At 38.5% G+C, this 22,474-nt stretch overlaps 1 protein-coding gene across 3 annotated transcripts; it reads left to right on the top strand.

Moving 5' to 3' along the window:
* Nucleotides 1–480: 480 nt before the first annotated feature.
* GPRC6A (G protein-coupled receptor class C group 6 member A) lies at nt 481–21,546 on the top strand. Of its 3 annotated transcripts, none has more exons than XM_070225631.1 (6): nt 481–674; nt 3,007–3,310; nt 5,861–6,172; nt 12,992–13,204; nt 17,455–17,578; nt 20,195–21,546. In XM_070225631.1, the coding sequence occupies exons 1-6, from the start codon at nt 481–483 to the stop codon at nt 21,307–21,309; spliced, it is 2,262 nt and encodes a 753-aa protein (XP_070081732.1). In that variant the 3' UTR covers nt 21,310–21,546. The 3 variants fall into 3 exon arrangements, with proteins under 3 accessions (XP_070081732.1, XP_001504197.2, XP_070081731.1); XM_001504147.3 differs by having other exon boundaries at nt 5,861–6,697; XM_070225630.1 differs by lacking the exon at nt 12,992–13,204 and having other exon boundaries at nt 5,861–6,697.
* The last annotated feature ends 928 nt before the right edge of the window (nt 21,547–22,474 follow it).

Below are 22,474 nucleotides of genomic sequence, written 5' to 3'. Positions count from 1 at the left end.
AAAATAGAACTTTTCTGGAAAAACAAAAGCAGGATGCTATTTTTCTAAACAGTTTATAAACTACACAGAAGCTTTTGTTCCTTGAATGTGATACTTTTGGAAAAGCAGAACTATCCATTTCCCAAACTGCTCCCTTCTAAAGAGTCTACATTCTGCTTCAAAAGAAATGCTGCTCTGACTCAAAGACCTTGACTTAACAGTGGAGTGAAAGAGTGCTACCACAGTGAAACTTATGTTTCTAATTCTAATTGCTCTCATACATGTCCAACATTGGAGTGTTAAGAGTCTGATATGTTCTTATTGGTGAAGAGCTGTTTTGACTATCATCAAGCATCTGAATATTGAGTGTTTCTGATCCTTACCACTGTCCTATACCTTACATGGTGTTTACAGTGAAATAGGACCCATGTTGTTGGCACTCTGTGAGCTTATTATTCGATTCCTAAGAACTCACATGAAGTGAGCAAATGAGATAGAAACATGGCATTACTGATTATACTGATTATCTGCTTTGTGATTATTCTTGCTTCTTCTCAGCCTTGCCAGACCCCTGATGACTTTGTGACTGCCACTTCTCCAGGACATATCATGATTGGAGGTTTGTTTGCCATTCATGAAAAAATGCTGTCCTCAGATGACTATCCCAGACGACCCGAAATCCAGAAGTGTGTTGGGTGAGTAAAACCTCACAGAGTACATTTAGATTTCAAGACTATACCGGGAGACTGTATCATGTAAATGTTTACTTGTATTAACATCTAAATTGTTTTAATAAAATTTAAACTCACGTATCTTGCAATTACATATAGTTAATCTTGGTTACTTTAAGGAAGTAAATCCTTCCTTAAAAGAGAGATAAATCAGCACTATATGTATGGTCAACTTCCAAGAGCAGAGGCAATTAATGCTTTACATTAATATGTTTATTTGGATTTTGCCTAAAAAAAAAATCCATGAAGTCACTTGAGAAAACCAATAAGACACTGTGGCCTGTCCACCACAAGCATACATAGCACATTAATATTTCTACCACCCACAACATGCATTTTGTTATAAACATGGATCTCTTGTTTAATTATTCGTTAAAAATAGACTACATTTAAAATTTTTCTCTACACTAACATTTCTGTCAACACTGTCTTCATTTCATTCTTGAAATAATCTAATTCTTTCATAAATTAAGACCCAATCTCAACTGAAACTATTCCTTCTTCTTTGATGAACGCTTTACATTGTGAAAGCTCAACTATATAAAAGACATTTGGCACAGTGTAATATGGAATAGTAAAGCTGGGTGGGGTGTGTTACAAATAGATTTTCTTCAAGGAGAGTAGGATATTTGAATTCTAATTTCAGTTTGGGGACAAACTAATTCTGTAAATTTAGGTAAATCACTTAAACTCTGAGTTCCAGTATCCAGTGTTCTCATCTACAAAGTAAGGGCCTGGATAACCTCTAAGGACACAGGCAGCATCAGCTTCTGTTGCTATGGCAATGTGATCCCCATCGTTTCTTCTAGCTCTAAAATCCTGATTTCTATCTTGATGTTTTTATATGTAAACTTAATCTTCTCTTTTCTCCTCCCTTTTTTTCTCTCTTTATCAAAAAGTATTTACCAAGCCCTCTAAGAATGCTTTCAGATAAAATGGGATCTCATGTCACACTGAGATTCCTTCCTGGCATTCTCTCCAGAAGTTAGGCACATTGAGCTACTGTCATCATAACTGCTGATTATCAGGAATACCAGGAAATACCCAAAAATAATTAATGAAGATTTTCAGAGAGCTAAGCTGGCACCCAAACAATGACTACAAATTTGAGGCGCACAACCGTAGGCCAACTACTAACGATGGAAAATAGTAAAGAATCATTTGATCTAATAACCAAATTTATTCTTTAAAAAAATCGCTGAATTGAACATCCTTTCATCTTACTGTTGGTCACTGAAAGAAATAGTATTCACTCAACATTAAACAACCATTTATTAAGTGCCGACATTACCTAGGCCCAATTCTAACCACTGGGAAACTGAGGTGAATTTACCAACGAGGTTCAGACTGTCATGGAGCTAACATGTGGGAAACTCTGAAAATATTATACATTTTAAATAGCAGACAATTCATCACTTTAACCTTTCCTCTTCCTTGCTTCTTTCTTTAAATTAAAAACTTAATGCTGATTTGTCAAACTTCACATTTAGATAGTCCACAATGGCAAATACTATTACTCAAATTGTTTTATTTATCATAACTCAATTCGTTAAAAGGAAACATTAGCATATCAAAACACTGAATAATAATACCTCCTTTTATTCATTTAAAAAAACACTTATTCACCCCTTACTATGTATTAGGCACTGTTTGTAACCTTTTGTAAACATGGTGGATGAAATAAACTTGACAGTAAATCAGTAATCAAACAACTCAGTGCTCTGGGATAATCACAAATCAAGAAGTCAACTGGAAAAGCTTTCCAAAAGAAGAATTATCTATGTGTTGGAACTAAAATAGTGCACTTTACCTAGGAGAAGGCTATTGGGTTTTTCCCAGAGCATATTTATATGCAATTTTTAAGAGTCTTATTAATCTGGTTTTCAACCACAGCAGATTAGAATCAGAAAATTTAAAAACGGATTTGTGAGTCTAAAAAGGAGGTACTTGGATGGCAATAAAATACTGACATTGAGCTACAAAAAGGAACAAAAACCAGACACATCTTCATACTGCAGAAGGCTAAATCGAGTAATCAAAATGATCCCCAACTTCATTAAGAAATGGTTAAATCTTGTTCCATAGACTGTATTTGAGAAAGTGTGGGTTCCTAGGTACCCTCTAAAGTCTCCATGAGAAATTGTTTTTAAATAAATAAAGTTTAGATCCATCAAGAAGTAAGCTTCACTGATCCAGAAATTGTCTATTATAAGGCAGAGATGTGGATAAAATGAGATATCATCACGTGTGGAGAAGAGTTATGTTCTGATTTCAAAAAATACTTGTTTCTCAACAGCTTTGACATATCAATCTTTCTTCATACTCTTGCCATGATACACAGCATTGAGATGATCAATAATTCAACACTCTTATCTGGAGTCAAACTGGGGTATGAAATCTATGACACTTGTACTGATGTCACAGTGGCAATGGCAGCTGCTCTGAGGTTTCTTTCTAAGTTCAACTGCTCCAGAGAAATCGTGGAGTTAAAGTGTGACTATTCCAGCTACATGCCAAGGGTTAAGGCTGTCATAGGTGCTGGCTACTCAGAAATAACCATGGCTGTCTCCAGGATGTTGAATTTGCAGCTCATGCCACAGGTAGGTTCTGTTATACATCCGTATGTTGGTTTTGATTATATTCTTTATTATGAACAGATCAGGGTAACCTGGGAGACTAGTTAGGCAGTTGCCTTTACTTTAACCTTTCATTCTCTTCTGTCAAAGAAAGGATGTGCCCTATCATAGACCACAGAGTGGACAAAGCACTAAGGGTGTAGACACCCCTCAATTTGTCAGGTCTAGTTTCTGGCAGTTTTCAGCATGATTTGGATAAGACACAAACTTCTGAGCACCTCAACTGCCTTGTTTCTGGAGTAACAATCAGTCAGATGCTATGAAGAAAAGAGAAGAGAATGAAGGGTAAGGGGGTATGGAGGTCAAGGAAGACTTCTTGAGAAAGTGACGTTTAGCCTGAACTTGAATGAGAAGGGACAGCCAAGGTAAGATGGGGGAGAGGAGAAGAGTAGCTAGACCAAGAAAACAGCAAGCGCAACATTGAAATGTCCAAAGAATAACAAAAGGTCATCATGGCTGGATCAGTTTAAGCAGAAAGGAGCATAGTAAGAGATGCACTTGGAGAGACAGGCAAAGGCTGGCTCATGTAGCATCTTGTTAGCTGTGGTATGGTTTGCAATTTTTTCTGAGTATGATAGAAATGCTTTGAGCAGAGACTGTGGAAATGCATACCTCCTGTAAGGCCAACCAATAACCAAGAAGTAAGTAAAAACATCTCTGAAAGACCAAAACAGATATTAGAGAACCCTGCACTAAGTGCTCGCACATTCCTCAGAGTCCAGCAATTTCCCTTGGCTTTCATTTTGAGCCTACTCATCTTCATATCACATCACCCTGTAACTTGTGAGGTCACTGCTTTTTAAGCTCAAGGAAGATTAAAAGCCAAAAGTTAGAAAGGAAAAAGGCTTATAGTCAGATTATCAAGAAATGACCATCTGATAGTAGTTAATAGAGGGTAAGGGGGTGGGGAGAGGGTGAAAGGGGTAAAGAGGCACATTTGAACAGTGACAGATGGCAACCAGACTTTTGATGGTGAATATGATGTAGACAACACAGAAGTTGAAATATAATGATGTACACATGAAATTTATGTAATGTTTTAAACTAATGTTACCTCAATAAAAAAGGGAAAAAAAGAAATGACCACGTGATAGAAATGAACAGATAGAAAAAATATGTAATATAATAAATGTGTATAAGAATACAAAATATACACTTATATACAAAATATATACTTTCTGGAGCTAGAGTAAATAAACGCATATATTTATGAAAGCCTCTGAGAGTTCCATTATATTATAGCCTAGTGACGTTGGTAATGCAAACTATAAGTCCAAAATGACAAAATGAAAGAATTATTCCCCCAAACATCTCAGAGATAAGGCTTTGGCTCAAAATTTCTAGACTATGTATAATGTGAGTCAGGTGATAAGAAAAGTAGACTATTTGTAACAATGATTGTTTAATGTAAAATGTAATTGCCATGATAGACAACACAAAGGAAAGGAGACTTCCACGGGTAACGCTGATTTTGCAGAAGCGCAGCTCTCACAATGTTGGTGAGTGTAGCAGTGTCACGTGCTGGGAAAGGAACTAAGCTTTAGTGAATGTCCACCATGTGCTAATATCCGTTTAAACTTTCTCTTTTAATCTTCACAAGAATCCTATCACTTCACAGGTAAAGGAAAGTGAACTAACTTTCCCAAATTTATTGAAGTCAGGATTCTAAGTTTGTCTGACTCCAAAGCCTATTGTCTTTGCACCATACCATGAGGCTGCAAATTGTAAAAAAAAAAAAAAAAAAAAAAAAAAAAAAAAAAATTCACCTTGGAAGGCAATAATTCTCCCTAGAATAAAATCACCAAAGCAGTAAATCAGGTACAACTTTGCACATGTTAGGTAGGACTCCCAAAATGTTGCTGCTTATTTGACTAGATCAGGGGACAAAAAAAGCATAGCCTGCAGACCAAATGTGACTCTCAAACTCTTGAGCTGTGGAGCTAAGAATGATTTTTACATTTTTTAAAGGTTGTAACAAAAAGACCCCAATATATATATTATATATGTCAGAGAGCATATGTGACCAACAAAGCTTAAAATATTTTTTATCTGGTCCTTTACAGAAAAGGTTTGCTGACCTCTAGACTAGAGGATTATTTGACTGGATGATTTATTTTACCTAGAATAAAAATCACCACCAGCTGCATTTTTCTTGTATTTATTTCTAAATATTTAGATAATATCCACAATCGGTCCTGGCCTGAGAGATAAGACAGATATAAATGGATATAGAAGTGCGATAGAGATAAAAGTTAGAGCCTGAACCCTTCAAGGGCTTATACTATGCATAACTTAAAGTGATTAGAGAGCAATGACTCTAGGCAGTCACCACATACCAAATATCATGATTTAAGCTATTTGTAAAGTAGGAGTTCATTGAAAGGGAAGGATGGAAAGGACTAGAGAATTTAGGAAAAGGTTATGGAAACTCACAGAAATCAGAGAGGAAAATCTACATGAACAGCCACCTGGAGTTCATCAACACTGTAACTAAAAGATTCTGTCAATTTCCAGGTGAGTTATGAATCAACTGCAGAAATCCTAAGCGACAAAATTCGCTTCCCTTCATTTTTACGGACTGTGCCCAGTGACTTCTACCAAACTAAAGCAATGGTCCATCTAATTCAGAAATCTGGATGGAACTGGATTGGCATCATAACCACAGATGATGACTACGGACGATTGGCTCTCAACACTTTTGCAATCCAGACCGCGGCAAATAATGTGTGCATAGCCTTCAAAGAAGTTATCCCAGCCTTCCTCTCAGATAACACCATCGAAGTCAGGATCAATCAGGCACTTGAGAAAATCATAGCAGAAGCCCAGGTTAATGTCATTGTGGTATTTCTGAGGCAATTCCATGTTTTCAATCTCTTCAATAAAGCCATTGAAAGGAATGTAAATAAGACCTGGATTGCTAGCGATATTTGGTCAACTGCCACCAAGATCACCACCATTCCTAACATTAAAAGGATTGGCAAAATTGTGGGGTTTACCTTTACAAGAGGGAATATGTCCTCTTTCCATTCCTTTCTACAAAATCTGCATTTATTTCCCAGTGATAATAACAAGCCCTTAAATGAATACGCCATGCTCTTGTCTGCCTGTGCTCATGTCAAGGACAGTGATTTGAGTCAATGCATTTCCAACCATTCTCAGGGGACTTTGACCTACAAGGCTAACAAGGATATAGAAAGGAACTTCTCTCTGAGAAATGACTTCCTGTGGGATTACACTGAGCCAGGATTTGTTCACAGTATTCAGCTCGCAGTGTTTGCCCTTGGTTATGCAGTTCAGGATCTGTGCCAAGCTCAAGATTGTCAGAACCCTAACGCCTTTCAACCATGGGAGGTACTAACTCACACAACCGAGAACATCCCCCTACCATCATTTCCTCCATTTCCTTCCCTGCTTTAATTTGCAAACAGTTAAATTAACTGCTCTTAATCGTATTCCTTTTAGAAGCAGACACCTTCAGTTTTTGAATAACCTCCCTTTGTACCATTAGCTCTTTGTTCTTGAGGATGAGACTTGTTATGTTACCTTTACCTCCTACTCTGACTCACCAAAGTTATGTTCTTCTGTTGTCCAAGAAGATTCTGGTGATAGTGTTATTTTCCTTGAGTTTATGGATTTGTATCTGATCTTGCAGTTTTTCAGTGCTTCCTATGAATTGCCTCTTTTAATGCTCTTAACAAACACAAGACCAGGCATGTTTAACGATCCTTTTTATTATTACTAAATATTATAGATGAGGAAACTAAAGCTAGGAAGCACCAGAAATATGACTTCAGTCTCAGTCTTCTGATTCCGTGCCCTTTGCTTCTCATGATGTCTCTGATGGTTTATAGTCCCAAAGCCTCCAGTTATGACTCTTACTTAAGGCCGTCTCCCTAGGACTCCAGTCTGGTTCCAATGGAATGGAATTGGAACATTCCAACATTCATTGGAATGTTATTAGGTCAATCAGGGTAATTCCTATGATATCTCAGGTTTACATGCACCACTAATTGTAAAAGAAGTCTTTCCCTTTCCTCTCTTTGATTAGTTTGAGAAGTTCAAATTAAAGTGTAATGCGGCCCTAGTTAGTGAAAAATTTCCATTTCGCTTTTTAAATGCCCATGAACAAGGTATTTAAAAGTAAATTGTTGCTTCATATGATGAAAAATTTTACTCATTAGAAACAAATTTCTCAATAATGTGTATTCAAAGACAAATTGCAACGTCTTGAGGCAGAACCATGTTCCAAAATACATTTATTTTAAATTCCTAAGGAAAAAGAAGGTGAAAGGGAGTAAGACCCAATTCTTCTGATCATATAAATAAGTATTCAGGACAGGCTATTTCTACTTTTGTTGTTTTTACTTTAAACACCCACCAACACAAGCTCCAAGCTCTGAGCTGACAAACTTACATTTGGGTAGATAATGTGATGGTCATAGAGTGTTTCAAATTGCTCATTTTAAAACTAGTTTGCACCTTGTAAACACAAGGCCAAAAACATAATGAAGAGATAAGACTAGAGATTAGGATCTTTTTTAAATTAAAACTCTCTTTTTTTAAAAAAAATGTTATATGCTTAATAGTTTTAAGATGCCTATTTGAAAGCATACTCTTTGTAAACCTTCAATGAAGGATTGGTAAAACTAAAAATTAAGTGGACCACCGTAATGAAACTACTACATGGAATTTTAGGAATGAGAGATTGAGAAGGAGTAATGGAGAGAAAATAGACAACCATAGAGACAGACAGGATAAAGAGGGGGGGACACAAAGAGGCTCAAAAGAAAAGAGAAATACAAACCGCAGGAGCGATTTATCTACTAAAGATCTGGGAAAGTATTTTAAATCAGGAATAAGTCTCAAACATTCTGAGGAAAAGAGTTAAGAAAGCATAATTCAAGTAGCGTCTTCTAAAAGTTTTATTTAAACACTAGAAGCCTGAGGTCGTTCTTTACGGCCCTGGGAGCCTGTTTATCTAGAAACATAGAAACAGATAGGCAAGGAGGAATAGGGGAGTGACTTGCTCCTTTGATCTCCATGTGAGTGAGCTGCATCTGTGCCAGATTCAGTAGCACAAATAATGCAAACAACTGTCTTTTTATGAAGAAATCTCCGTAGACACTAAACTTAAAAGATCAGCAAGATTTCGGGGAACTAATCCAAGGTGCGTTTCTAAAGATTATTTTGTACCCTGGCAAAATTCACCATTATTTGAATGATAGTTTCTGAATAATTTTAGATTCAAATAACTTTAAAGGGTTTTTCCCCCCAGTATTTGAGGATAGTCTTTACTTTGGCTCTGTATTTGTTTACATCTGTGAGTGGTATTCAGGGACAGCACAGTCATGTTTGTTTTACTTCGACAGATTTTTAATGTTTCTCAGATGCGTGCAAGGATACCACCTCTCTGTTGTGACTAGTTATTTTGGTTTTCTCTTCTTTGTTTTCCTTCACTTCTGATGATGTACAAGGTAGTAAGTGATGTGCGTGAGATGAGAGAATGTTTAATAGTCAAACTTGTATTCATATGTTTATTTAGAAAATATTTATAGGATGTCTCAATGTTCCAGGCATTGCATTGAGTGCTAAAAATATTATAGAGAACAAGACAGTTCTTTCCCTAAAGGAGTCTAGTAGAGTACACAATCAAACAATTAAGGAGCTGATTACAATACAGGATGATACATCGCGGTGTTTCTTATAAACACAAGATGGCAGAGCCGCACGTAATAGAGGCAACTAATTCAGTACTAGCAATTCAGAGCACATTCTCCAAGGATCACGATATCTCCAGTGAATGTGATGGATGGGTAGGAGTTAGCCAGGGCAGAAATATTCCACCAAAGTCTCAGAAGGAAGAGAAAGCATGGTATCTTCAGGGAGCAGAAAATCATGCCATAGAACTAGAGACTTTTGTGGAAACTACTGGAAAATGAGACTGGCGGGACTAGTGAAGAATCCATCATTAGGGCCTTGTTGATCAGAGCATCTCAAACTTTGATGTGCAGTTGAATTGCCTTGGGATTTTACTATCACACAGATGCTAATTCAGTAGTCCCAAGGGGGACCTGAAAGTCTGCACTTCTAAAAGCCTCTCAGGTGATGCTGATACTGCTGGTACAGGGACTATCCTTGAAACAGAAAGTCTGCAAACCATATTCAAAGATTTGGACTTGGTAGAGCAAAGAGGAGCCAATTAAAGATACTTTTACACAAGAGAGGAATGTGATCTGCTTTCCATTGTGGAAATAGTATTCCCACTGTCATGTGTGTTGATTAGAGGGACACAGGACCAGAGGGAGAAAGGTGAGTTTGGTAATACAGGCATAAGAAAAGGATGCTTTGTACTACAGCTGTGACAATGAGGATGGAGAAACATACACATGGATATTTAAGAGGAAGTATGAGGAACATTAGGAGTGAGATCGGGTGTAAAGGATGATAGAGAGAAGCAAAGACGTTGCAAACAATTCAAAAATTTGGGCAACTGGTGCCATTTATTGAAATGGAAGCACAGAGAAAAGTGAGTCCTGGTAGGGAGAGGAAATATTAAGCATTCCATTTTGGAGATGTTGAGTTTGAAGAACTTATGAGACATCCTAGTGTAGCAATGATGATTGAATATTAGTCCAAAAGTCAGAGGAGACATGTTCCAAGAAGAAAGTGATTTTGGAGTGGTAAGGAAAATAACTCCTCAAACATTTTAAGGCCTACTGTACTAGGCACTAACATAGATGATTTCTAATCGTTATAATATTATGGTAGGTCCACAGGGCTCATATTCTTTACACTTCATCCTAAAGAAGTGACAAGAGGAAGGGTTACTGGTGACTGAGACTTATAGCAGTTTAGAGATGGAGGGGGCCTCAGCAATAAGGGTCTGGCCTATGGTCACCCAAATAGTTAGCAGTGAAACTGCCCCAGCTTTAGTCCAGTGGGCTTTCTACTACACCCTGGAAAACTTCACAAAAGAAAAAGACATAGGTTGGGCACCAGACAGAGATGCAAGGCTGCTTCCTCTGCTGTTCTCTAATTTACTCACAAAGATACCTCTTTTCCCAAGCACAGCTTACTTGTGGAGATAGAGCGGACATCAGAGAAGCTATGGAAATGGAAGACAGCATCAATCACAACACCTTAATTGGTGTGGCCCCCTTGCCTTTTGTTCTCAAATACAGGTCATTACCGAACAGAAGTGGATAATACAATAATGGAAATGCAAATCCTACTCTCTAAATTTTGTAGTGTCAATTACAGTGAATTTCAGAGTCTCAATGAAAAACAAATAATTGATGGGAAAAGCATTTAATAGCTTAATAACTGGAATGTTAGTGTTCAAAATTTGCCTTAATCGGGAGCAAATGTTCTGTCACATTTAACAAGTAATGAATTCACTGTTTTATTTGCCTCCACCCTCTTTCCTGTAAGAACAAGCATAGAATTGTGCTAGTTTATTTACATCATATAATGTTATCATTATGTACAGAACATATATGTGTCAGAACTTTACCCTGTAAAACCTAATTAAATGCAGGGAAAAAAACAGGTGGAAATTATAGTTCAAATGCAAGAGTGGAAGAGGATATGTTTCCTCTTACGTGTGTATATTGCTTAAGGAAGGAACAGAAGAAAAATCAATACACAGGCAGAGGTGAGAACATTAACGGTAGGCTCTTACTTATTCTTTTATTTTTGTTCCCTCCATTTTTATCTTCCAGGCAATTACTAGAATAAGATTTTGTTGGTTAATTTCACCATGTTAGTTCTGATATCCTGCTTCTTTAATGTAATACTAATTAATTGACATTCATTAAAGGAACTATGAAATCTGTAGGGATGTATAATAAAATCAATACACACACTTAGAGACTTAGCTGAAGTGACATTTGGTCATTGACATGACTATTGTAGCTATTATATTTACTTTAAAATATAGCTTGATTTACTTATGTTCTGTTGAACAAAAAAAATTAAAGGAAAGAAACTTTCATAAAAGATTAACTGAGAAGGAATAGAATAAGAATAATTCTATTCAAGTAGAACAATTTGTAACTCATTCCATAGATTTTGCACCCAACAAAGCTGCACAGTATCGTACATTTAGATAATGAGTGGGCCTGATGCATTCAGAGAGGGCATTTACTTAGCCATGATTATATATCAAGTTAATGGTGGAGCCAGAATTGCAACCTGTTTTCCTCCCTCCTGGCCCAGTGTTCTTCCTCTGCAGTGCAAGCTCAATATGGCTGCCTTATTGTCAGTTAAACGTTTCCTGTCCCAGCTGTACTGCATACAAGTTCTCACTGTACAGTTGGGTAACAAGTAACTTTTCATGGCAATTCTTTCCTCTCAAGTTAAAAAAAATCATTTTATGAATTAAATTGAAAACAGATTTTAGAAGTCGCTTTACTATGCACTCAATCACTGAAACTTGAAAACCATTGGAGATAATAAGATCCATATCTTCCACCAAATGAGTAACAAAGTAGGGACTTAGAGGGCAGGTGCTAGAAGCTACCTTACTTACGCCCATCAACTAAACTTCTCTGGAGAGGACGCTCCTCAGTACATGCCCAGGAGCAGGGTGCTGCTGTTATTGGACTGTCTCCCAGGTTTGTAGATCTGTCCCATCAGTTTTCATTTTGAGGATGGCAAGTATGACAACTATTGGCTTAGATTACCCACTCAGACTTGGCCAAGGACCTGGGCCAATTGCGACTCTAGAAAAAAAGGATGAATTTTCCTGCATTCTGTGGCTCCAGATGGCACATTGATGATTGCTTTTGAGTCAGAAGGAAAAAATAGCAGGAGATCTTGAATTAATATATTGTTAGATGGAATGGAAAGATCTCATAATGAAAGTCAAGATGCTTGTCCTCAGATAAGTTCCTTCACCCTTGCTGGGCATCCTCATCTAAGAAGAAGGGAAGCTGATCCTTGCTCAGCTTGCTTCACTGAGTTGTTACTGAGTAAAATGATATCACAGATTTGAGTATTAGCAATAACATATGAATGTCAGGTGACATTATTAGTTGATAGACAGAGCATTTTTAATTATCTGCACAATATACCCATTAGCTAATAATAGGTATTAACAGATATTAATCTAACCTTTATTAATTCTTACTCTGTGCCAAATCCTGGGCTAAACTCTTTACATGCATAATTACATTTAATCCTCACAATAATCCTATAGGGTAGGTTTCATTTACCTCATTTTACAGATGAGTAAACTGAGGCCTAGAAAGAAATTGTAACTGTCAAGATCACATTACTAATGAGATATGCAGCCAGAATTAGAGCCTTGACATCTGCCCCAGAGAACCCATTCTGAAATCTACAATGTGGAAAAATGAAGATACTCAGATTTTAATTTTACAGGCTAGAGAAACTACCATCCATAAACATTAATTTGATTTCTCAAATTCACATAGCAAGACTTTGGCAGAAATGAGGTTAGAATTCTCAAATTGTTGCCAGGTAGTTAAAGAACCTTCTCAACTAGTTACCACACTCACTGATCCAGAATGTCCTTTTTCTAATCTTTAAGTGATATTCCTTGTAAGGCAGTGTTATAACTACATTACTGGGTACGCTTAGAATATTTCTATTAGTGTTTGTTTCTGTGTTTATGTTTTATAGTTACTTGATGTACTGAAAAATGTGACATTCACTGATGGAGGTAATTCATTTCATTTTGATGCCCATGGGGATATGAATACTGGATATGATGTTGTGCTCTGGAAGGAGATCAATGGCCACATGACTATCACCAGGTTGGCACAATATGACCTGAAGAATGGTGTCTTCATCATCACAGACCAAGAAGCAAAAAACGAGTTCAGAAATCTCAAGGTAATTTTGCTGTAGGCTGCTTTGTAGCATTCAAATCAATTGGTAACTCAACTGCAAAAGTCCTTGACCCCACCAGGACCTCTAGTCATTCTAAGGCCTGTTCACTGTCTCCAACTTCTCTCCTTAAATGCCATGATCAACTTGTTTATTGATCCCTTGTACACACTCTCAATTCCCTCCCCCTCTCTCTCCCTTCCTCATATTCATTCAAAGTGTAATCCTGGTTAAATTCAACTCTCTGTCTAATCAATATAGATCCCGTGTCGCTGAACTTGGCAAAAAATAAATAAATAAATAAAACAAAAACAAAAAACACCTTGCTGACTGTTCTCATTTTAAATTCATGCCCTCAAACCTCGAGTAGGCCCTTAATGCTGCTGGACAATTGGACTATTCCTTTAGTCCATTAACTTGCCACCTTCCTAGATGGCTGTTTTATGCTTTCTCTTCTCTCCTCTGACTCCAACACATCTTCCTCATCTTCTCTTTCAGTTGACCCTGCTTCCTATTCCACTAACAAAACTGAAACAATCAGGGTTTCCCTGCCACCATATCTGTGCCCATATCCCTGCCTTCCATCTGGCTCTGCGGATGGACTGTCTGTGGTCCTAGACAAGGTCAGTTCCTCCACTTGTCCTCTGGATCCCAACCACTTTCACTTACTCAAGGATGTTGCTCTGGCAATTCTCCAGTTCTTCCTGCATCCTCAAGCATTTTCTCTTCTGCGTTATTTAAATGATGATACAAATATGCTGTTATTCTTCCCACCTTAAAAAAAAAGAAACTCCATTGACCACCCCACACGTGCACATCCCCCTCCATATACGGCCCATTCCTCTATTTCTCTTTACAGCAAAACTCCTTGAAAAAGTTGAATATATTCACTGATCCCAACTTCTCTCCTCCAAGAATTCTTTTGAACTCTTTCCAGTGCATCAAAATTCTTTCTGTCTAGTTCACCAATGTTAATGAATCCAAACAACATCTTACTTCACTCACAGGCTAATTAATCTTCCCTCCATGAAATGTTCTCTTTATTTGTTTCCACAATACCACACTCCCTTGACTTTCTTCCTCCATCTCTGGCCACTGCTTCTCAGTCTCCTTTCCTGGTTCCTTGTCATTCCCACTGCCTATAAATGTTGATGTGCCCAGAGCTCGGAACGGCTCCTCTTTTTTTGTCTGCACTTTTCCTTAGTGATTTCATCCAGGCTCGTGACTTTAAAAAAACGTCATTATATGGAAGGCAGATGACTCCTAGATTTTTATCTTCTGGATTTCAACCTAAATAAATATACAACCCCTTACTTGACATCTCTACCTGGGTGTCTAATAGCTTAACTGATTAGTTCCAAAACTGAGTTCCCAAACCTACCTCTATCTCAATAAATAAGAACTCCCTTCTCCTAGTTGCTTATGGAAAAACCCAGTGGGATCCTTGTCACTTCTCTTTCTGTCATGCTCCACATCCCATCGAAGTTTTACTTTCAAAATGGGTCCAGATTCTGACCACTTTTGTCCTCTACTCTATTGCTGCCACTCCACTCCAAGCAACAATCACCTCTCACCCAGATTAAGACAGTGGGTTTCCAATTGCTCTCTGCCTCCACTCTTACCTACTTCAGTCTGTTCTTAAAGCAGCAGCCAGAGTAACCCTGTAAAATATAACAGTCTGCTCAGAATCCTCCCTACATCCTATTTCTCTCAGAGTAAAGCCAATGTCTTTAACAACCTTCCATGACCTGCCACCAGTCCCCCGACCTCATCTCCTACCACCTTCCCCTTACCCTCTCCTTCCTCCTACCCCACAGGCCTTCTCACTCTTCCATATACGCCTTCCTTTCTCTTAGCTCAAGGCCTTGCACCTGCTGTTTCCTTCCCCTGTAATAATCTTCTCTCACGTCCAGGTGGTTCACTTTCTCACTTCCTTTCTGTCTTTCTTAAAACATCCCCATCTCAGGGAGGCCTTCCTCAGTCACCTTATTCAAAATTTCAATGTCAACCTAACACTTATTATGCACCCTCCTGTCTTTATTTTTCTCCTTAGCATTTATTGCTACCTAGCATTCTGTACATTTTGCTTATCTTTGTCTTATTTATTGTCAACCTTGTTAACTAGAACTGAAGGTCTATGAGAGTATGGATTTTTTGTCTTTTGTTGCCTGCTATGGCTCCAACAATTACAAAACTTCCTGGCATATAATAGGCACTCAAAATATACGTGTTGAATGAAGGAATGAATATATTAATGCTTTAAGCCACTCTCTTAGTTCTCATTTTCCCTGTGATGTTTCAGTAAAGCAAGATACTTTTCCCTTGAAAAATAGAAGTGTAGCCATCCTTCTGTGTTCCCAAACTTTTGCCATCTTTGTTATCATCACCACTATCCTCACAACCACATTGTGAACCCAGCACTCTGCTAAACACTGTAACTCAACTGGGTCTCTTAAACCATGCTGTGACTCATTTTTTTATTGAATACAGAGAGGATTCTCTATTATTTATCGTTACCAAGACTTACCTCCAGACTTTGTAGGAGAGACACCAATGAGGGGGAGGTGATAGGAAGAAAAATAACTGATAGGGCTTTTAGAGACTAAGTGGAAGGGGCTGACCACCATGAAAAGTGGGACAAGTCTTCCTTTTTGGTGGAAACACCCATAAATACTTCAAGAAGTTTGTAGATACCAACAGTATCTGAGATCAACTATGTCAGACTTCAAGATTTGCTTATCAATATGCAGGCTCGTTGGGGTATCAACATTTCTGGTAAGTCATCAAAACTCATAGTCCAGTAGCTGGCCCGATGGCTGAGTGGTTAAGTTCATGTGCTCAGCTTTGGTGGCCTAGGGTCCCAATTCAGATCCTGTGCACAGACCAACACACAGCTCATCAAGCCATGCTGTGGCGGCATCCCACATAGAAGAACTAGAATGACTTACAACTAGGATATACAACTATGTACTCGGCCTTTGGGGAGAAAAAACAAAACAAAAAACAAAAAAAGAAAAGAGAAAGAGTGGCAACAGATGTTAGCTCAAGGCCAATCTTTCTCACCAAAAAAAAAAAAAGCATACCTTAAAAAAAACCACACTCATAGGCCAAAACATCAGGTAACCCTAAATCTGTTGCTGTTCCAAAGTTATCAATCCTAGACATTAGAATGTCTTTACTACCTCTTGATGTGTGGGGAGAGAAGAGACAGTGTTTCTGGGAAGAAAGGTTTCACTTTATTCCCCTAATGATGTCCAGTTAAATCCTTTTTTGTCCTCTGAGCACCCTCCAAGAGTGTGGATACTTCCAATTAAAAGTTTGCCCTGGGGAATCCACAAGGCAGATATCCTGCCAGCTCAAAACCCAGGTCAGCAACAACCGTGTTGAAAACAAGAAAGCCAGTGCTTGTGGACACAGGGCTACTGAATCTTGGCTGCTTTTCTCTCTCAGCCAGTTCATTTTCATCTTCTAGAGGAAAGACTGGTTAGCTTAGTACTTTGACTATGTTCCAGGCTCAGGAATAGCTATTAAGAGAATTGAGAAGAAAGTCTCACTTACTCATTCTGGTTTGGCTTCCCAAGGACAAAAGAAAGACGATAACAGATTATCTCACAAGACGTGCCATGAGAAAGGTACTATGAATGGAAAAAATAACACAGCTGAAGTGCAAAGAATTATTAGCTAGATTGAAAACAGAGGGTTCCGTGAAAATAGAATGCTACATGTGATTTACATTGGGACGTGCAGAATTATGATCTAAATTCTCAGGATGATTTTGTCTTTTTGACTCATACTTTAATAGTTTTGAATTCAAAATTTTCCACTGTTTTGTTTTTTAAGATTAGACTGGACATGGTCTTTGGACAGCATTATTAATAACCTTCTTCTAAAGAATATAAAAGTCCAAGAATATATTATTTTCTTATATGGTTGAACTCTTCATACAGCACATGATTGGAAATTCCTAAGCCATCATTTCCTTCTTTAGCTCCACCACTACACATTTCTCCCTCTGCTAGGGGCTTTTTGAAAGAGCTAATTTCCCTTATTTCCTTACAGAAGTTATTAATGTGACAAAAGCTGTACTCTTCCTAAAACAGTTTCACCATCTGAAATATTTTCTATTTTTTAAACATGTTCACATTTCTCCAGATGACAAAAAATTCTAATATACTATGGAAAGAAAGATCAAAATACAAAATTAGTTAAGATCAATCTTTTAAAAAATCCATTTGGGATTTCTTTCCATTTTTCAGCAAATTCAATCTAAATGCTCCAAGGAATGCAGTCCTGGGCAAATGAAGAAAACTACAAAAAGTCAACATATCTGCTGCTATGAATGTGTGGACTGTCCTGAAAATCACTACAGTAATCAGACAGGTAATTGCAGTCACTACGACAGGTACAGTGACCCACCCTATGATCCTTACCATTCCTTTTAGGCTGATTTTTTTTACATGAATTCTTTTGGCTTAGTTTTTCATTTGGGAAAAAAAAAATGCATCTCATGCCCTTGCTAGACTAAATTCCTGTAAGATTTCATTTTATCTTTGAATTTTCTCTATTATATCAGCAGATGCACAACCAATACATAATAGAGAGAGAAAAGGAACTTGACTTCCAGGGGATGATGTCATCCCCCACAACTGGACTTCTTCTCCGGCACCTCTTAAAACAATGCGAGTTCTCTGTCAATTTTTGTCCATGTGTCCCCTACACAGATTTGCATGACTTGTAATTGGGGCACAATAACCATAAATAAATAAATACTGCATTAACTAATCTGAGCATGTTAGAAACTCAGAGGTGTGTACACCCTGGAGATCTCATTATTCCTACCAATAGGCAACAGTGAAGCCTAAAGAGAAAGAATCTTCCTTGAGACAAGGGGATGAACTACTGACAGAGATAAGATGTTACTAATTGATTGTTTGCCAAACCTGTCTACAACAATTTGATGAGATCAGAGCAAAATATACAAATTAAAGAACAAGAGTGAGGTCAGCAGCCTTTGGAGCCCTAAAAGGAGCTGTCTGCACTATCCCAGGAGCTAAGCCTACTTTAAAAACATCATATTCCCTTGTTTATTGCAGCATTCCTATTCATCTTATATAAAAGCTGAGAATCCCGGAGCTGGAATAGTTCCCAAATGCTTATTCTTTTTCCTTATTAGCTCCAAGAGAGAAGTATCGCAATGTAAACATTCCAATATCCATGTTCTGTCATTACCTCACAAAAATGCCACTTATCTCAACCCGAGATGGACTGTGCTGTCTAAATAACTAGGTGATTTGGAGGGAGAGCAAATTTTCCAGGCTATGTGGTATCTAGCACCTGTCTGCCAAGTGGGATAAACAAAAACACCAAGAGAGTATGGAGCATTCATTTCCCATAAAGATGTACAAGAGTCCTTCAAGATACAATCTGGGTTGTCTTTGATAACCAGAGTAAGTTGCTTCCAAGAACAAGTATAGGAGACCGAGGGCAACCTTGGAGGAAAAGCAAGGATTTAAGGCACTCTGAAAGGACATCATCTCCTATTCTCTGTGATTCCAGGACACAGCCCTTGTACATAGACAAGGTCAATAAATGTTCTCTGAACTAATGAAATGGTAGGTACCAGCAGCAGTAGGTAAGGGGAGGACAGAAAAGAATGGGTATTTGTAGGGAAGCAGAGTTTGGAAAGAGGAGGAGGCTGGAAAGCTAATGAAGTCTATAAACAGAAACACCATTTGACTTTCAGGTGAATGAAGAAGTGACCACGGGGCCTGTATAAAGTTGAATGGGCTTTGCGGAGTGTAATCAGATGGATGCCCAGAGAGAGGCTTTTTGGAAGTAATTAGGACCCCATCTATAGGGGGTGAAAACAGGGAGCAAATGCAATCACACTCCCAGAGACACCACTCTGGTATCAACTATTTATGCCACCCTGCAGTCAGAATCAGCATAAATCAGGGCCAGCCCCATGGCCGAGTGGTTAAGTTCATGCACTCCACTTCGGCAGCCCAGGGTTTCCGGATAGGATCCTGGGTGCGGACCTGGCACCACTCATCATGCCATGCTGAGGTGGTGTCCCACATAGCCCAACCAGAAGGACCTACAACTAGAATATACAACTATGTACTTAGGGGGGGGCGGGGTTTGGGGGAGAAGAAGAAGAAGAAACAACAACAAAAAGAAGATTTGCAACAGATGTTAGCTCAGGTGCCAATCTTTAAAAAAAAATCCTTATTAAAAAAAAAGTCAACATAAATCATTTTCAAGCTTATCACTGCCTGTGTGAGTGGCTCAATTATACTAAACTCCTGGGTGGATAAATAGACTTTAATTCTTCATCAACTGTCATTGATAACTATCTTGTGTTATCTCACTTTTAGGAAGCTTTTAGGGTGACACAACCATATTGTCTCTGCTTTTAAAAGAATTGCAGCCTTATTTATAACAGCAGCCCCCGTCATATTGAGTGCCTACTGTGAGCAACGCTCCCTGCAAAGCATTTTATATTTATTATCTCACTGAGTGCCGCACTCCAATAAGGCAGAGTCTTTTTAAAAAATTTTTTAAAGAGATTTGGAAATAGGCTCAGAAAGTTCAATTGGTTTGTTCAAGATTACGGGAATCGTTAAGTGATAGAGAAAGGGACTTGAAATATGTCTGATTCCATGGCCCCTTTTCTTAACAGAGTCCCTGAACTGCCACCAGCAAGTTCACAAGAGGCTAGCATCTATCCTGAGTATATTAATTTCCTAAAGACTTGCAGCTTGACTGAAAATTCTCTTTTTCTCTCTTCCCCTCTTCCTCTTCCCTCACCTTCACCCTTTCTCTCTCACCTTCTTTGGGTTCTGTGCATGCTTTATTTTAATAAGTAACCAATGTGACAATTATCTATATCCGTTTTCTAGTCAGGACTATTACGAGAAGGAGTCTCATTTGTAGCATTGTGGACAATCGCCTGGTTTAAATGTTTGCAATAACTGAATCTCCTCTGTCTTTTAGATATGGATCACTGCCTTTTATGCAACAACGAAACTCACTGGGCCCCAGTAAGGAGCACCGTGTGCTTTGAAAAGGAAGTGGAGTATCTCAGCTGGAATGACTCCTTGGCTATCCTGCTCATGGCCCTCTCTCTTCTGGGAATCATGTTTGTTCTGGCCATTGGCATAATATTTACAAGAAACCTGAACACACCCGTTGTGAAATCATCCGGGGGGTTGACAGTCTGCTATGTGATCCTTCTCTGTCATTTCCTCAACTTTGCCAACACGGGCTTTTTTGTTGGAGAACCACAGGATTTCACGTGTAAAACCAGGCAGACACTGTTTGGTGTGAGCTTTACTCTCTGCATCTCCTGCATTTTGATGAAGTCTCTGAAAATTTTGCTAGCCTTCAGCTTCGATCCCAAGTTGCAGAACTTTTTGAAGTGCCTCTATAAACCTATCCCCATCATCTTCACTTGCACGGGTATCCAGGTTGTCATTTGCACACTCTGGGTAATTTTAGCAGCACCTACTGTGGAAGAGAATGTCTCCTTGCCCAGAGTCATTATCCTGGAATGTGAGGAGGGATCTGTCCTCGCATTTGGCACCATGTTGGGCTATATTGCCATCTTGGCCTTTATCTGCTTCATATTTGCCTTCAAAGGCAGGAAATTACCTGAGAATTACAATGAAGCCAAATTCATAACATTCGGCATGCTCATTCACTTCATAGCTTGGATCATATTCATCCCTGTCTATGCTACCACATTTGGCAAATATTTGCCAGCTGTCGAGATTATTGTTATTTTGATATCTAACTATGGGATCCTGTGTTGTATGTTCTTCCCCAAATGCTATGTTATTCTTTGTAAGCAAGAGACTAACACAAAATCTGCCTTTCTCAAGATGATTTACAGTTACTCTTCCCACAGTGCAGGTAGCCTTGCTATGAGTCATGTTTCACTGGACTCCACCAACAGCAATATCCCAATGACCAATCCCAGCCCTGGTGGCAAGTCTGCAGCCTGGCAGAAAAGCAAAGATCTTGAGGAGCAAGTGTTTGGACGCATTTGTAGAGAAAATGCTACAAGTATATCTAAAACTTTGCCTCGGAAAAGAATTTCAAGTATATGAATAAGTCCTTAAGAGATGGCACATTCCGGAAGAAAATGTTTCTAGGGTCTTAGCGTTTAAAATGTGCACTTACTTTCTGAGCAAATATATCCTATGTGTTTCTTCACTGCCTCTATCTTCACCCAATTTTGGTAGAACACTCCCTCTGTCCAACCACCTGCTTAACAAAGAAAATAGAGCCATCAGCTTGAAACTCCATCCATTCCCACCTTCTATTTGCCTCCATCTTTATCTCCTTCCTCTTAGGCACATAGGGAAAGGTATCTCTTCTATTCAAAATTAGCCCATAATGTATCATCCTTGCCCCATCCTCTACCACCTCTTCTCAAACCTCTTTGTGTGGGTTCTCCTTCTGTATTGAGCATCTTTACCTTCCCACCTCCACTGCTTAGTTCAGTTGAACAAGCATTTGAGCAGTTACCATGTGCCAGGTGATGTGCTAAATACAAATTTACAAGAAGGATCAAGACATCATTTCTGACCTCAAGGAGCTCAAAATCCAAGGGAAGGCAGTCATGTATAGACGTCTTCAATTCAGGTGGGAAATTCTATGATTGTAATGTGCATAAGGCACTATAACAGTGTAGTTAAGTGGCACTTAGTCATCCTGGGGATCTTGGGAGGGTTTCAAAAAAGGCTAAGTAAAAGGTATGATGTTTATGAAAGACGAATAAGAGTGAGCTTAATCAAAGAAAGTACAGAAAGCTGTTCCAGATAAAAGGGGCAAGCAGAAGAGGTGGCAGAAAGTGTGTCGAGAAGGTGTATTCAGGGAAGTACAGTTATTTTGGGATTAGTAGACAGAAGTCCTCTTTTATACGTAGAGGTTAGGTCATGAATGAATGCCTCAGACTGAAATTCTTTTTTAAGGAGCTTAGGTCTTTATCTTGTGGGCAGAGGGTGGCCAAAAAATGTCTGGCAAAAAGGTAATAGGTTCAAAATCCCATTTTAAGAAGCTCACTCTGATACGGGGTGGAGGATGGAGTCTCTCTGAGAAAGAATTAGGATCTATACTAGGAAATAGAAGGGAGGATATGTATATGTATTCAAGCTATATAGAAGGTGGTCATTTATCTGAAGTAGTTGGTGAAGGATGAGTTATAGGCTTCTGGTTTGATTTATTGAGAAGTGACACAAATACAGGAGGATGACAGGTTTAGAGTAGAAG

This window comes from Equus caballus, chromosome 10, assembly GCF_041296265.1.
Source record: "Equus caballus isolate H_3958 breed thoroughbred chromosome 10, TB-T2T, whole genome shotgun sequence".
Lineage (NCBI taxonomy): Eukaryota > Metazoa > Chordata > Mammalia > Perissodactyla > Equidae > Equus > Equus caballus.
The sequence above is the reverse complement of the archived record's forward strand: the minus strand, read 5'-3'. Positions and strand labels throughout refer to the sequence as shown.

Coding starts and splice junctions, on each gene's coding strand:
- GPRC6A (XM_001504147.3), top strand. CDS start 481: ATGGCATTACTGATTATACTGATTATCTGCTTTGTGATTATTCTTGCT. Junction 3,311..5,860: donor ATTTGCAGCTCATGCCACAG/GTAGGTTCTGTT, acceptor GTCAATTTCCAG/GTGAGTTATGAATCAACTGC. Junction 17,579..20,194: donor TCACTACAGTAATCAGACAG/GTAATTGCAGTC, acceptor TCTGTCTTTTAG/ATATGGATCACTGCCTTTTA.